This window comes from Juglans regia, chromosome 2, assembly GCF_001411555.2.
Source record: "Juglans regia cultivar Chandler chromosome 2, Walnut 2.0, whole genome shotgun sequence".
NCBI lineage: Eukaryota > Viridiplantae > Streptophyta > Magnoliopsida > Fagales > Juglandaceae > Juglans > Juglans regia.
The window spans coordinates 24,242,078-24,258,933 of record NC_049902.1 but is presented as its reverse complement, the minus strand read 5'-3'; the positions used below and the strand labels follow the sequence as shown (position 1 = coordinate 24,258,933).

The window sequence follows — 16,856 nt, the reverse complement described above, 5'->3', positions numbered from 1 at the left end:
AATTTTCCTATTATCTAGCTAGGCCCATTTTGGGATATCACTATATAAGGAGCACTCCCTACTCAGAGGGGATCTATCGAAATGCATTAAGAATTTTCTGTTCTTCTCTCTATTCTCCTTCTTCTTTACTAGAGGTGCTTCCCTGTGAGCGATCTCAATGTATTTTTATCAAATGCCTGGGGATTGTTATAGATTACTCTGCAACAGGGTGAAATTACTTTGCAAACAATTGGGATTGCCCAAGATCATGTAAAGACTGCCAAAAATGACTCGTCTTCAATGGATGAAGCAAGCTTATGGAGGAGTTATTAAATGAAAATGGCAGAAGTTTCTGAAACACGGGGGCAATATGGTGGTCGATGGGTGGTCCAAGATGCGGAAGGCCGAAAGTTTATATAAGATTTTCAGCACTTAATAGAGAGGGCACAAAATACCATGACTGAGGTAAAAGCAATATATTCTAGAACAAAAATGATAAACACACAGACGTCCTTGTGCGTAGCTTCACTCATTATAGATAATGATCATTTCAGCTTCTCACAACTCTCTATTAGTGTGGCTTGAGTGTTTAGGGAAACCAATCCAAGTGATTGATCTTTTGTAAATGAGGTCATATTCAGTTTTGTAATAAGGCTTGGTACAAAGGTGTAATAGTTGAAGTTTGTAACTACAGTTTTCTTCCATCACAAGTGAAGTTTTAATAAATATCTTTTATTAAAACAAAAGCCAAACAAGGAACTGAAGGTATTATCCCAGAATACATTGAATTAATGTCATACCACTGCAAAAGAGGTTTCTTGAAAGTTGTACTTGTCAGAGCTGGACGTCCTGCTTCTTGTTGCAAATGATCAGGGTTTGCCTGGAGTAATAGGTGCTAATATTTTGTATCAATTAAGGCTATGTTTGGACCATCTCAAACCAATCATTCATAAGATTTATTATTTTTTAACTTTTCATAATAAGTTAAACTTATCTCAACTTATTTTGTATATTCAAACATATATTTCAACCTATTTACATTTAAACACATCTCAATAGAACCTACAAATTATTACTATTTATAGATAAACTCAATCATCTGAGATCACCTTAGCATCCAAACACAACCTAAATTGGTTTCTCATCACCTATGTTGGCTCAGCTCTTGCATTTACCACTCACTTCTGCTGAAGTTGTTAGTATAGGATCACACTTCTGTATTGATTTCTAGTTGTCTTGGTCACTTTAGTTTTGATTTTTATTCTCTTAAAATATCAAGGTGCTTTGATTTGTAACTATGGTATTCTTTCATCATAAGCAAATATTTTTTAACTAATACCGACGAACAACTTTCTAAAAAAAATGCATTAAATGTAAACCAAGATAAGATAAAGATTTTGCATGTATTGATCCAATTATAAGTAAAAACTGTCAAATGGCATTTATATCAGCTCCACAAACCAATCAACTACAAATTTAACAAAACAAGACTAAAACAAAAACTATAAAAACAAATGGATAGGCCTTTAAAAAAAAGGATAGGCCTTTACTATATACATTTACCTGTTAGTCCTATTAACTTATTGGCTTGTATAACCTAAGGCAAACTTAAATTCTGATGCAGGCTGCAACAGTACTTGACAGTGAGGATCGCTTCTAGAAACCAACTATCACTGTCTGACAGCTACTGGTCAGACAGTGATAGTTGGTGGGTATATCTTGAAACCAACAATCATCCACCAGATAACAATCTTGCAACCTTGCCAAAATGACTTGCAATCCCTGTTGAGAGAGAATTATATAACGTTATTATATGCATGAAACAACAAGCTCATTAAATTCTTCAAAGTATAACTGAGCAAGCAACTTGATCTCTAAACACCATTCAGGAGTATCTTGCAAAGAAACTATTTAACAGTTGATGAATTTTAAAATGCCAAAAGACCAAAATGAAAAAGATGAAGAACAAGAAAGGGACATGTAATGGTGGGTCACAAACTATTTGGTATTGAACTTCATCTACTGTTAATAAATCTCATGGTCTGCGGCACATCTATGGATACTTCATAGTTCTACAAATGCAAAAGGCTCAAACAATGACTTCAGAACGTGACTACTCTTCAGTGCCAAGACTAGGCATTTCAGAATTAGCACTGGCGAGAATCTAAAATGTATGTGGTTCCTTTCAGATAAATGTTGTAATTAGTCAAATACAGAGTGAATCAGTGAACAATTGGAAATAAAATCCCACATTCAAAATTCACCTACCTTATGGAAAATGTAACAGAGGCTGAAAATCAAGAGATATGGAACCAAGGTAGTTAATTCAAGTTCCGTCTTCACATATATCTGGAGTAATCTTTTAAAATAATCTACAAACAGTAAGAAAGTATCAAGTCTATAGTTTGAGTTGCACATATATGAACAGTTACTCCAAAAAGAAAAAAGCTCTAGAAATGCATGGTCATGTAAACAAACCATGCTGCTGAATGGATATCACAAGCAACAGTGGAAGGAGGCAGGGTCAGCTATGGGAGCAATTAGTAGCCTTTTAAAATTGTTTTCCTCTTGCCTCCTGAATATATTTAATTCCTACTATTAGCGTGCAATAAGTGTTACTCTCTTTTACCTATCAAAAACTAAAAAATAAGTCGGTCTTTTTCATCATTCTCGTTACCAAATTGCTAGTTTTAGATTAGTACATTAGTTTATTTCTCTCTTTTATTAGTTTAGCACTTCTTCTTCTTCTTTAATTTTTTACTTAAGATTAAACTTGTCATTCTCATTATTGATTCTCATTTATTACATGTATTGTCTGATTTTTTAGTAAAGGCTCTACATATCTTTTTCCTTAGTATGCAATGCATTGAAAGAAATACAAAAGATACAAAAGGAGTGAGTGGGGGAGCCCAAGAATCATCTTATAATATCAGACACGGTGTATATAAAGAAAATTCAAACAAAGAAGGTGATATACGCTCATAAATTGGTCCTAAACCCATCCCCATATTCCCTGGTCAAACCAAGGGGAAACTGCCTTATCGATGGTTTCAATATAGTCCAGAAAACTGAAATGACATGCTTGTAGACCATTTCTGATTGGGATGCACTGCAGTTTTCCATTTTCGAGTGAGAGATGGAAAGACCCAATCTCTGTTCCTCCAGGTCCTTGACAAAGGAGAAGGTAGATAACTATTTCTCAAGGAAAAAAGAAAATTGGCCAAAGAAGCTTTGATATGGGCGACGCATGTGATCCCTGTGGCGCCTGCAGAGGTGCATGGGCCAATGCACCAGAGATTTTTCCAATCATTTTGATGGGATGGAAGACTGACCCGTGCTATACCTTGTGGGGTGGTGCATGGGATCTGATAGTGGACGGTTGGCACTAAATCGAGCTTCTTCCTTACAGATAAACTGGGAGAAAAATGGAGGCAGCTTCTTGGTACCAAGAACAAAAGGCTGGATAGGCTTTTGATCATGGAAGTGGCCGGAGAGGGAGATTTTTCCCTCCCTTTGGCATCGATGGGTATGGGAGGTTCTTTTTTCTCTAATGCCTTCTTTTTTTTTTTTTTTCCATATGGTAGGCCAGTTGACAGTTATGGGATTGCCCTTTGCTCTCTTAAGAGTTTACTCTACATGTGCTGCATTTATAGGCATTTCCCATTGATTTCCTCCTGGTGATTATAAAACCATAGAACACAGCCCAATGTGACTTTAATTATTTGAAACTTATAATGATCCTTGTTGTAAGCCTTTGCTAAAGCCTGTCTTTCATCATTACTTATTTTCAATAATGAACTGGGCAGTTACCTGGTATCTGCTAAGATTTCTCATTCTAACTCTCTTCGTCGGGGAAAATTTCAGGATGTACAGCTGCGCTATTGTAATTGATAGCCCTTTGCAGCTTCCGATGGTCTAGGACTTCAACTTCAACCAAGAAATTTGAACGAACTGGTCGATGATCTGAGAGCCTTAATTCAGCCCTTTTGTAGGACAGTTGTTTTATACCTTTTCCTAACCACAGCACACGATCACACCTGCATAAAAGATCAAATACCCAATTAGCAAGTAGTATATCATTCGTTTACAATCCAAAAATTTGCATTCTGCTTGTGTCTAAAAAAAAGGCTACACTGTCGAAGGTCAGTATTCGTTGAATATGTTCAAACTGACTAATAAAGCCTCAAGGTTTGAGGGATCAAGCTCTATCAACAAGATTTGAACAAATCAGCCAGTCTTATGTTAACCACTGAAGTGTTGAGTTAACTTGGTGAGAGTAACAGTGCAAGGGTGTGCAAAGAACTGTTAATACGGCCGACCAACCTATGCCAATGTGTTCTGATTGGTTCTTTACAGGTCGGTTTGTTTCAGAATCAGAAAACTCAACAGGAAAGGTTTTGTGTCAGGTTCAATGCCTTGACAAACTAATGAATCCGAACAAACTTTATATTTATGGATGTAATATTTTATATTGAATGCACTTGTTCATTTTTTAGGCCCAAATGGGCACCGCTTCCAAAATCTCTGCTTAACCAAACTTTTAACAAAAAGTTTGATATAGGTGTCATTGGGGTTTTGGCCAAAAAGAGAAACAATGGAAATGAATTGATGAAATAGTTGGAATTTATATGGTTAAATGGAGTATTGGAATGCTTAAAGAACCAAATAATTTAACATTCTGGCAAAAGTGATTCAAGCTATCGTTGAACTTAAAGGGTTGAATGGACATGATAGAACTAGCCTAAAGAGATGACCTAAACCAATCCACACTGATCACTTGCACACCAAAACCAAACAAACCCAACACATGCACACCCATAGGCACCATGGAAATTAGAAACTTCAAAGAAAATATATAGAAAAACTAAAAAAAATAAATGCAAAATTATGAATGGATGAATTAAATTATATACCCTTGTAGTGAAATGAAAAGCACATCAAACGTGTTACAAAAGGACAATCTGACATACTTATTACATTTCTCCTCACCAGCCCTTCTCATCAACACCAGGTTTGTACTCTTGCTAGTCCCAAGAAAGTAGTACTTACCAGGCCGGAGATCTTTTCTCCCCTTCTTTTGGGTTCTCACCAACATATCTATCAGAGTTGGTTTCATACTTGTAAGTAGGTGGAAAGTCTATCACGCCCTCATTCCATCCATCAAATACATGTCCACTCCGGAGTTCTTTGCTTAGCTGCAGCATCAATTATGTGATTAAAATCATTTGAAAGGGATTGGGGGTGGGAAGGGGAACGCAGCAACATTCCTGAGAAAATTGATAGAAAAAATGACTAATTGGTGTCTTGAAATGAGAATCATATTTAAGATTTTCAGCAAATATATTTTCATTAATCTGTCTACATTATCTTCTTGAGATGAAAGAAAAGAAAATTACATACTTAGAAAGAAATTTTGCTTCTGGTTCAGAATAAACTGTATGCCACAACATTGCATTACATAATAAAAAAAAAAAAATCTGCATGATCCAGAAGTTCTGAAAGTAAGTAGTTTCTGTTAAGGTCTAAAGATCAAATATATATCACACTTTTAAATCTTAGGTAGATTCACATTTGGGTTGGTGTAGGACACATATATTTGCCACTTTAGTTGGCCTGGCAAGCTGGAACAAGTATACGGGCAGAAAAGGTCCCAATAATAAGAAAGGCTAACCATATCACAGTCATGCAAAATTAGAGTATTATGAGTCTCACCTGATCATTTTTGAGAAGTTCATCCCACCTTCTAAGAGCAACCAGTTTCCTAACTTCTGTATCCAACATATTGATACGATAGTTCAAATCCCCAAACCAGAATATCTGACTGTTTACAATGGGATCCAATCACAAATTCATATTCAATGTAAAAATGATAAAGACAAAAAATTACTGGAGATTCTAAAATGACCATACGAAACATTTGGGCAATTACATGTTAGTAAAGTCAAAATATTTTTCACACTAAAACTCTACTCAAAATTTGACCATAAATATTAAAGAGTCTCTTTATCTTCAATTCATAAAATGTCTCCGAAATATCATTTGGACCAGTCTTACCATGTAATTTTTGTAACTAAACTCTATACAAATTGAACAAAAGCACTATTTTCGCTTATAATTTGTTCTTTTTGCTGCATCAAACGCAAAACTGTTTAGTTGTTCAAAGTTATTAGATATCCACCTTCCTGGGTTTGAAGTGTATATACCTAAAATCTGTTTTTTTGAAACTTGTGACAGTCTCAAACCAATGTCCTCAAATGTTCAAAGTTGAGCAGCATGCTACCTTCTTTCAATTGTTCTTCTTGACGTAAGAAACTATGCCATGATATTTCAAAAGGTAGCAATCAGTGAAAAAGATACAAATATGAGAACATGTGTGCTTGAAGATAAAATTGAAAATTCGAAGCTGCTTCTCCATTGTGACAGGTTTTCCAGGTTTCTGCTATTTGGCCTTGAGCAAGAAAATACATCCAACCCATGAATTTTGGTTCCTTTTGTTTTGTCATGCCGATTCATGGCTAGGGGTGCTCAACAGGCCAGGTAAAACCTGCCCGTTCACTAAGCTACGCCCAGACGAAAGGGTAATAGGTAACCTTTTGCACATTACCCAGCCAGGCGTGGGCACCTTTTAAAAGTCGGTACCTTGCGGGCAGATAGCAGTTTTAGGGTCGCAAGTGCAGAACCCACCCTCCCCGCCTATACAACTTTAAAAAATTCAAAAATATCTTTCAGAATAGGGTGTTTTTTTCTATGCTTCAAAATAGAGTGTAGAATATTCAATTTTCTTTTCTTCCTCTTATTCTCTTTACCACAATGGTAATAACACTTTCATTTCTTTTTTGCTCTACATATAGACACCACACAGCCTCCCTATCCAACCATCTCCCACCCTCTCATGTCTGTGGATTAAACTCTCAATCCCAACTTACTCACTTCCAGCCCACACCATCATAGCCACACCACCACACTGTCATCCTCTCCATCCACCTCAGCCAATGACCACGGCAAGTTTTCATGCTTTTATTGTCTTCTCTGTTTTTTATTCCACAAGAAGTTGATCATGATGCTCCACAACCCTTGGACTGATTACATGGCCAGGAGCCCAAGTGATACCCATCTTGTGGGCATGGATTCGACCAGTTTCCATCCCCCTTGAATGAGTAGGCAGTAAGGGAGATATGGGGCTGAAAAAAGGGGTGAGATCTGCAGTAGGGGGAGGATATGGGGCTGAAGAAGGGACAAGATCTACCTAAGAAGCTACAGAGGCATTTGGAAACAACTCTTGCACTTAAGTTTGTAAGTTACGAGGGAAGCACATGTATTTCCACTCGAAGTCATATACTATTAATGCTTTCTGTCACTCAAAATCAACAAAATCAAGTCTCAGTATGAGGAAGGTTTTGAATAATGCAGAAACATAGGCATAGTACCAAATCTGAATTCTATGCTCCAACAATTTTCAATACAAAATAAAACTCATGCGAACATATTTTGCAATGCATGAATATGGAATTTCAAATGCCAAATAATGCTTACTCATGAGAAGGAATAGTCTGTGGTTGATTTGTTTCAAAGAAAGATGAGAAACGGGTACGTCGTATTATTTCATAGACATCAGAATTACGCCTCTGCTCAGCCCCATCCTTCTGACCAGAGGTCAGATGAGAACAAACAAAGCACATTCGTGATTGAAACAGGGACATGCTAACAGAAACAGAGCCCTACATCAGCAACCACAAAACACATGTTGGTTATGACATCCAGTAACATATAAAAACTAGGTTTGATAATCATCATATACAGTGACATGTCTTCTCCTCTACAATTACTTGAATCACGAGCATGCTACCAATCACATTGCAACATATCACAATTTGGAGGGCACTGTTTCTGTGCCATAAAAGTACATAAATCAGGTGGATTAACCAAACAGTACTTCACATTTAGTGGTATGGAGTCAGCAACCCTCCATAGCATGATGCAGTGTGATGTAATTCTGTACTGACTTTTACAATGATGTAATACATATAATTGTAGAGGCTATGACTGCCATTATGAACCTTCAATGTTCATTCTTCTTTTTTTTTTTGGGTCACCATATGTATCGGTCTATTTAAATGATAAAACAATGCCAGCACAACCACGATGTGTTTTTTTTGCATATACACGCTTATGTTCAGGAAGAGGAACTCAAGGTTTTCAAGTTCTAGCATGAAAGTACAGGAACTACCTTGTTTCCCATGTAGCCCATTAGACCGACTCCAACAAGAGAAACTTCCAAATTGTTGATATGCCTTCTCAACCTCTTTCGAACCCAAACTGATACATATATCCCTACCATCTGCTTGCTGACAACTCGCACATACCTAGGACATGACTTCACACCATTTTCGGTTACTTCAAAATTATGCTGCTCCTCTGGTAATTCAAAAAAACCATCTTCCTCATCAGAAAAGGTGTTGGAAACATCAGAGAGAGAATCGAGAACTTCAGGCTTCTCTTGCTGCTCCATCCACATCAAGCCTAGATCACCAGAGCTATTATGCATTCGTTTCAATCTACTACCATCTAATGCAAAACTTTGTGGACTCCCTAGTAGAGAATTCTCTGTCAAGTTATATCCAATTCTTCCCGAACTGCTAAATACTCTCCGCAACTTTGAATTGGAGGAGACTACCTGAGGGGTTGCATCTAATGAATGCTCAGGCCAGTCTAATCTACTGGTGAAATCAATGCCATATATTCTCCTGAATTGAGAATGCATTCCAATATCAGTTCCTTTATCCAGTGTCTCTTGTTCCTTGTCATAAAATTTTTTCTTCCTGGTGTATTCCTCACACATCATCTCTAATGGATGAACATCAATCTCAGATGCAAGAACATCAGCAACAGAAGAAGTCCTTAGCACTGGGGAGGGTGGGGCACTATAACTCTTGTGTTTGCTTTTAGGATCCAAAGATTTGTTGAGAGTTTTTCGAATTATTGCCTCCCATTTTTGAATAGGCCGGCTATCCTCTGCTCCCAGAACATTCCCGGCATTCAAAGGGACTACCTCTTGAAAACTGGAACAGGCACATAAATCGATATTAAATAGACTACTAAACCATCTCAGCAGCCAAAAGCTTCATCATAACTAACTAACTCACCCTTGTAGAGCGAGGAAGAGAGGCGGAGAGAGAGAGAGAGAGAGAGAGAGAGACAGACAGACATACAGAGACAGATTGATTTTAGCACTGAGTTTGCAAACAAGGCAGCAATGTCAACACTCGGCAAATCATGAAGGACAGCACAAGCTCTATTAGTTTTTCAGTTTAGATATAAATAACATATAAGTAAATGGAAAACATCGCAGCTTAAGCGATCAGGAATATATGAATATGCAAGATGCTGCTTATTGAAAAGTTGGAAATTTGACACCATCATTTAATCATTAGGAATCTGTTTGTTTCCAGAGTGCTCGAAGAATCTGTGACAAAATGCAATATGAACATGATTACTCCGGTTCAAATATCTTTCAAGTATTTTGGGCCTGAATTTGGAGGAATTGTCAGGGAAGTGGGTTACTATGCTGATAGAGCAGATGCATAGAGATTATTTGTTTTTATTCATAAAAATCCATGGTCGATTTTTAAGTGTAATCCATCAAGATTTGAAACATTCCAGAACAAGCTCTCAGACCCCAGGTAAATACTTATGAGTGGACTGCCAAAATCATGGAAAGCTAGTTGGTAGCAGAACCTTCACCGAGAACAATTGAGCAAGGAAATTTAGCATATTTATGGTTAAAACTCCTGTAACTAATAAGCAAAAGTCGACAATCTCCCTAGAATAGCATGCATATAGGATAATCATGAAGAGAAACCATGAAGGATAATCATGAAGAGCAACCACGAACTCCCATGGTAAAAGATTCATACAATTGTGTTCTGCATAGCTGTTCAGAGACGAAATTCTTGTTTAATGTAGAAAGAAGTCCTTGACTAGACATTAAGCATGCATGTATTATGAGCGCTTCAGATTCTGGAGTCAAATATGCCAAGAATCCAGATGAAGTACAAGTGAAACGAGAAAATGTTGATTCATACTTGAAATGCAATTGTCATGTATTTGTATTTGGCTTACCCATTATCCAGTCAGGAAAAATTGATAAAAACCTCACTAAGCATCACGTCAAGTATCGTATACTATGATACAACATGCACATGGGTTCCTAGCCCAATTTCAGAGGTTTGGAAAATACATTTCTATTTAGTTTACATGTATACTTTCCTCTAATGGCATATCGTAAACTTTCTTTTCTCCATGTGCAGTACTTGGAAAATTAAAATGTAAATACCAGCAATGATATGAAAACAACCCAATGTAAACGATATATTTATCAATTCAATCAATGTTTATGTGACATCCAAGCTGCCATTACAATATTGTCATTTTTATAAGTCCATTATTCTACTGTTCTTCACCGTATTCCATGAGATGGTCTTCAATATAAACTTCACTTATCAGACCATCTCATGGAATATGGCCTTCAATATAAACTATTCTTCGACAATAATTTCTTCAAAACACATTGTGAAGGCACTATTACCCTTTGTAATCTAATGTATCTTAACCAATTTCTTTTAATAAACCACCGATCAAGGGGTGAGTAATCACTCACCCAATAATGTAAATATCTCCTGGCTCTTCTGTACAAAGCCAGTCATCAATCTCAAGATCTTCATTTGGAAGTTTTCCAGCAACATTCCAAGTACCAATTGTCACCCTACAGTAAATTAACTTTCGTTACAAAATTCCAATAAGAACCAAAATATTAATAGCTTTAGATGGCATACACAGGTCAACCACAAACCTCACATCCTTTGTATTAATGTACTGTGCACGCAAAGTTTCGGATTTTCCTCTCCTGTGCCTTAACCGATAATCCGTGGAAGATGTACCTGGATGAGTGGAAAGCAAAACCACAGAGGAAATTTATCAGATGACAAGCTTTAAAAAAAATATAGGAAATCATGCTAAAATTTACTGAGCTAATTGAGTAAAAATTTATTTTGCCTCCACTCAGATCTCAGAAAGTATGAAGGAATTAGAAGACAATTGCTTTAAATGCTTTAAATATAGTTTCTGTTTTGAGCAAAGTTGATCTTTCTCCTACCTTTTCTCGCATATTTTTCCACAAACAACAAAATGTTTTGGATCCAAGGTCACATCAATGATATAGAAAAAGCAAAACAGATTTTGACCATAATTGCTTCCAAATTAGAACAAACAATTTCTATGTTCAACTAAGAAACAAAACCAGGAACATTAAACAGATGAGAGATCCACAATATAATATAATCAAAATCTAAAGGAGCTGCACCACAAATGTTCTTAGAAGAAATAAGCACACATAAATGGCAAAAAGTTCCAGTAATACTAAATATGACAACAAGTATCCATAAGTGTAAGCAGAAAATAGAACTTGAGAAAGCAGTCTCATCCTAATAGGATCAATCACCCATAGAAATCAAAGTACTGCCTGAAGTTTTACTGGGCCGAGTGAAAAGGTTCCCCTGTGTCCTCTGGGCACGATCCTCAGGCACGTGCATTCTTTCATCTTTAAGAGAGCAAGCTGTACAAAATTTGAAGAAACACTGATCAAGCAAAGAAACAAAATGGATTAACATGTCATGAGAAACATGCTAAAACATACCATCATCTTCACTTTCAGTTTCAGTGTCAACCTCATCTTCACTGAACTCATACACCTTCGGCTTGATATTTAGCCACTTCTTCATCACAATGGAAGGCCAAAAGGCCTGCAATCAAATGTAATTGGCAAAACACATCTTCAAGAATGATATATATAATTTTGACACATAAAAATGGGTTACAGAAAGACTCGTTGACATTAAAACATACCTCAGAGCGTTTCCCTCGATTGGTTCTCATAGTCTCAAGATAAATTCCCACCAGAGGCCAGAATCACCAATATTTTGGACTTTCAACAGACAGGTCCTTGAATATAGAAACAGTAGCAAGCTTGTAAGTTGTAATCACCAGTTAAATAAGAGGTATTTCAGCATAACCTGATGAGAGAGCCTAAGGGTAGGCTTATTTTGATGGCAAATAAAAGGAAGATCCATATCACGACCAAATAGAAAGGACAGAAAAGGTATGGACATATCAAACAGACATCTTCAACCTCAACTTGCGAAAAAAAAGAATACATAATGGTCCTTCACCCATGTTGCAATTTTCTAATACATAAACATAGATGCGTGATATTGTTGAAAATTCAACAACGACCCAGAATTGCTGAAAAGCTAAAACTTCATTTTCATGACAACAAATCTGTAGTACTGAAACTAATGACACTGCGGCTATTTCATTCGGTAAGGAGGTGGGCATGACAGCCATTGACAGAAGAGTGAAAAGCAAAACATAATCTAATAAAACCCATTATAAAAAAAATTAGGGACTCATATGTCAAAACACAAGCTAGCAGAATAACTCCAACAATTTAACGAACCCAAAAGCTAATTGCATCTAAGTATTGACTCACGGTGATCAAGCCCCTAGTCCAGTAGTACTACAGCTATCACCCACCACAAATCTAGAATTCAGGAAGTACTTTAGAGCCCATAAATGTACCTCCGAAACAGAAACACTGACTAAGAATAGCGACTAAAAAACAAAGCAATAGTTCATATATTAAATTATAATAACAAAAAGTTCATACCATCGCAGCCAAGAATTGCAGTGACCCCACCGGACGGTGTTGACACTAAAAAAATAAGAGATCAAGTCAAATGGGATAATCAAGAAGGAACGTCAAGGACAGCTGTAGAATTAGCCATGGGTAGGGCGGTCCGCCTCAGTTTGTTTTTCTGTAAAAATTATGACTGCATACAAATCTAACTGCGTAATCTTATTCAACCATTTATGTAATAACATATTATACTGAGGTGTGAGAAAATGACCTACGACCAGAAATATTTGGACGTGACGCAAGGCCGTGTGGACCCGGTGCTCCACTATATGTGAATGTGATAAACCATTGCTGTTTCCACTGTAAAAACCTACCCACCTTTTCGTTGGAGACCCAAGTAGGGCCAGGCAGTGCACGCACACATCCGGGAGAGAGAATGGAAAAAGAAAGAAAAGACAATGAAACAACAACGTTGAAGACATTCGACAACAGCCATGCAATTTGTCAAACAGCAAAATGTTGGCAACGTTTGATAGGAAGGTAGGAATTTCTGCATAACGCGCGTGTGGGCGTGTGGGCGTCAGCTTACCAATTGCGTGAGGAGTAATGTTAGGTGCAGGGCAAAGGCCCAAATTAGATACGCTCTGTTTAATTTTAATTTTTTTTTAATGTGAGTTTTATTAAAAAAGAATATATAAAATATGGTTGAAATGTCTAATGGTCGTGTTTTTTCCTCTCTCAAATTATTAAACGTCGTGATTGATTGTGGACTTTGGTAATTTGTTTATTTTGTCCTTCTAAAGACATGTAGCATATTTATATAAAAAGAAATGATATATGAATTATAAAAAGATTTTATAAAAATAAATTCACAAACTAACATAATTTCATATGATACGTTAAATCTATTTTACAATAAAAATAATTTTATAAATCATGTTAGTTTGTAAATTTTCCAATACAGGTTTTAAAAGTTGCACTCACTCGATCTTTTTATGAGTTTGTTCATTAACTTTTTTTCCTTTGGTTTTAAAACTATTAAGAAAAATGTTCATAAGTTTAATAACAAAAATTGGTTGTAAAGCACATGCATGACACTTTTAATTAATCCAAACACAACAATAATTATATTACGGTGCATCATGATTATATGCATTACTACTAAATATATATATATATATATATATAGGAGGTGGAATTTAATTAGTTTAATAAGTAAATAAAGTCATTGGGAAAGTTACATGCATATAAATATAGAGTTATTCTTATTGAAGTCCTTGAACGGAGACTGCATTGCAAGCTTAATGAAAGCAGTGTTTCAATGAAACACTGCATTTCATTACAGGGAACAAATCAGTCCTCCTTAGACATAAGGTAATGAAATCGAAAGAAAAGTGATGAGGAACTCGCCCAGTGAAGGAACAAACCAGTGAGTAAAAGTTGTCGCCCCCTTACGCCTAGATGAAAGCTGCCCATCGCCCCCCCTTAGTGAAGTTGAAACCAGCCCATACCCAGATTAAATCCCCCTTGCGCCCAGACTCAGTTGAAATTAACCAATGCAGTCCCCCTCACCCCATCATCGTCGCCGTGAATTTGGTCATTGTCACCGCTCATGGTACAATGAATTGATTATGTAAATTTGTGTTAATTCTTGTTTGGTTCTATAAATTTGTGTTAAGATCTTTATGTATTAGTCATGTTCAAGAGAATTGATTATCTGTGATTATCCTCTTATTATTGTGCACTCCACTTGTTTGTAAAAATTTGTGAATGGTTTCCACTTGTTTGTGAATGGGATTATCCTCCGTCGATGGTGGAGGTGGTTGTTCCGTCGATGGTGGAGAAGATTGGGTTGTGGTGGCTGGCGATGGTAGAAATCTGTTGGGGCACACGCTGCAGAGGCGAAAACAATATTCCAATTTCAAATGTTTTGGTTTTGGTTGTAGAAGAAAGATGGGGTAATGTAGTCAATTCAAGCCTAAAAATGAGGACAATTTAGTCATTTCATTCACTAGGTCTACAATACAGTCCTCTAAGGAGGACTGTATATAGCACGACTCATAAATATATATTATCTTACAATCGAAAAACATCTTACAACCGAAAAACATCACACACACACATAAATATATATTATCTTACAACTGGAAAACATCACACACACACACACGACACACACACATATATATATTAGTAATGCATATAATCATGATGAACCTTAATATAATTATTGTTGTGTTTGGATTAATTAAGTATCATCAAGTGTTAATTTTTATTGAGAAAAGCTTCAAATCGGTTATGGTGTAAAGTTGTAATTTACATGATCCAATAGAAAATGGAGACGTAAGAAATTCACGGTATTTACCATGCATGGGTGCGCATTTAGACCATTTCCTCCAGTCAGTCTCTATCCAGTCACATTTCCACTTCCTCTCAGTCTCTCTCTCTCTCTCTCATCTCGTGAAGGTCATTCTCAATCTAGTTGCTCTCTCTCTCTCTCTCTCTCAATCCAAACGGCCCCATTTGGTCGTCGATCCCTCTTCTCAACAGGTCGCTATTGGAATACATCTCCTTCAGCCAGAGCAAGAATGCAATTTCGAACCCATCTTCATCTTAAAACTCTCTCTCTCTTCTAGAGATTTGTTGCCAATTCGTCTTGTTGTGCAGAGTTGTACCCAATTCAATGGCAATGAAAACACACCCACAAACGGACAAACGTCGATTGAGTGGTACAAATTTAATATTGTCATCTACTAAGTGTTCACATTTTAATTATGTTATACTGGAGATCGTATTTAATTAAGGCGTACTGTTTGTTAGATGTAATCCTCATCAAACCAAACGTACACCCTATTAATTAAGCGGTTATCATCTATTAATTAATAAGAACAAAGAAAAAAATAATAATAAGAGCAAAGAAAAAAACAAAAGATATAATATTTAATTACGAAAGAGAGATTACGGATCAAGTCATGTCGGATACGCATGTGTGAAGAAAACGAAGGAAGAAAAATAATAATTAATTAATTTTAAAAAAATCTTTATTTAATTACCTAAAAATAATAATTTCTTTTCCATACACCACTATATATATATATATATTATATATTATATATATATGCCCCCTTTTGTTTAGGTAAATGAAGTAAATTTATATATCAAACCCCAGCTTCTCGGCCTTGTCTTTTGATCCACTCATGGTACTTTTTGTTTTTCCTAACCAAGAAGTCTGTTTGTACTGAATTTAATTTGTCACTGCTAGCTTTTAAAGTAGACTGCGTTTGGATGTTGATCAAGTGATTTCAAATGATCTGATTTGTAAATAATAATATTTTATAAATCTCATTGAGATATGTTTGAATATAAATATATTGATATATGTGTTTGAATGTATAAAATAAATTGAGATGAGTTTTAATTTTTTTATAAAAATTTAAAAAAATAATAAGTTTTTTCTATGATTAGTTTGAAATTGATTGAGATATACTTACCAACCAAACATAGCCTAATCGCACTGATCAGATATCGCATTTTACTTTTAATTATTTAAAATAAATATATTATTTAAATAGAAGATATTAATATTTAATCCCTTTAATTAAAAAGATTAAAAAAGAGTACACTCATGTGATGGATACGGTGGATTCTCAATTTGTGCACTCATTATTTTTAACTTTTGTGTGTGTATATATGTGTGTGTATATATGTGTGTATACAACATATATATATATATATGTATGCATACTTGTGTGCAAAGAAAAGTCCTCTCAAAGGCAAGCAGTTTAAATAATGTTATACATCACATTCTCATCTTATTAAGTAATACGGCACATTTATTGCTATTGAATGATAAAGAAGCATCTAATAAATGATTATTCAATAATGATAAATGTGACACATCTTATTTAGTAGAATGATAATGTGGTGTATAAAATTTTTCATTTATAAAACAAGAACTTCGACATCCATAAACCGTTATCTGTACAAGTTAATAACATATATATACATCATCATCATCATCGATCTCTACATACCCTAATTAACCTACCTAGCTATATATATATATATATATATATGTATATATTTAAGCTGCAATTGAATGGTCGATCTCTAATATATATTACCTATATATTAATTCAAAATAAATCCTAACTGGTTAGGATATTTCAAGCTGTCTCGTGCATTT

General features: G+C 35.7%; 1 protein-coding gene across 7 annotated transcripts; it reads right to left on the bottom strand.

Moving 5' to 3' along the window:
• Positions 1-1,385: 1,385 nt before the first annotated feature.
• LOC109006130 (type I inositol polyphosphate 5-phosphatase 2-like) lies at positions 1,386-12,841 on the bottom strand. 7 transcript variants are annotated; one of them, XR_001998598.2, is made up of 13 exons: positions 12,701-12,841; positions 11,881-11,976; positions 11,672-11,777; positions 11,477-11,590; positions 10,829-10,916; positions 10,637-10,741; positions 8,207-9,038; positions 7,513-7,697; positions 5,692-5,800; positions 5,029-5,174; positions 3,790-4,016; positions 2,248-2,351; positions 1,386-1,761 (listed from the first exon to the last, which is right to left on the bottom strand). XR_001998598.2 is itself a non-coding variant. In XM_018985308.2 (11 exons), the coding sequence occupies exons 1-10, from the start codon at positions 11,908-11,910 to the stop codon at positions 3,815-3,817; spliced, it is 1,917 nt and encodes a 638-aa protein (XP_018840853.2). In that variant the 5' UTR covers positions 11,911-12,479; the 3' UTR covers positions 1,386-1,761; positions 3,790-3,814. The 7 variants fall into 7 exon arrangements, 2 of the variants coding, with proteins under 2 accessions (XP_018840853.2, XP_035543520.1); XR_001998599.2 differs by lacking the exon at positions 12,701-12,841 and adding an exon at positions 12,524-12,607; XR_001998597.2 differs by lacking the exon at positions 12,701-12,841 and having other exon boundaries at positions 11,881-12,479.
• Between the last annotated feature and the right edge of the window lie 4,015 nt (positions 12,842-16,856).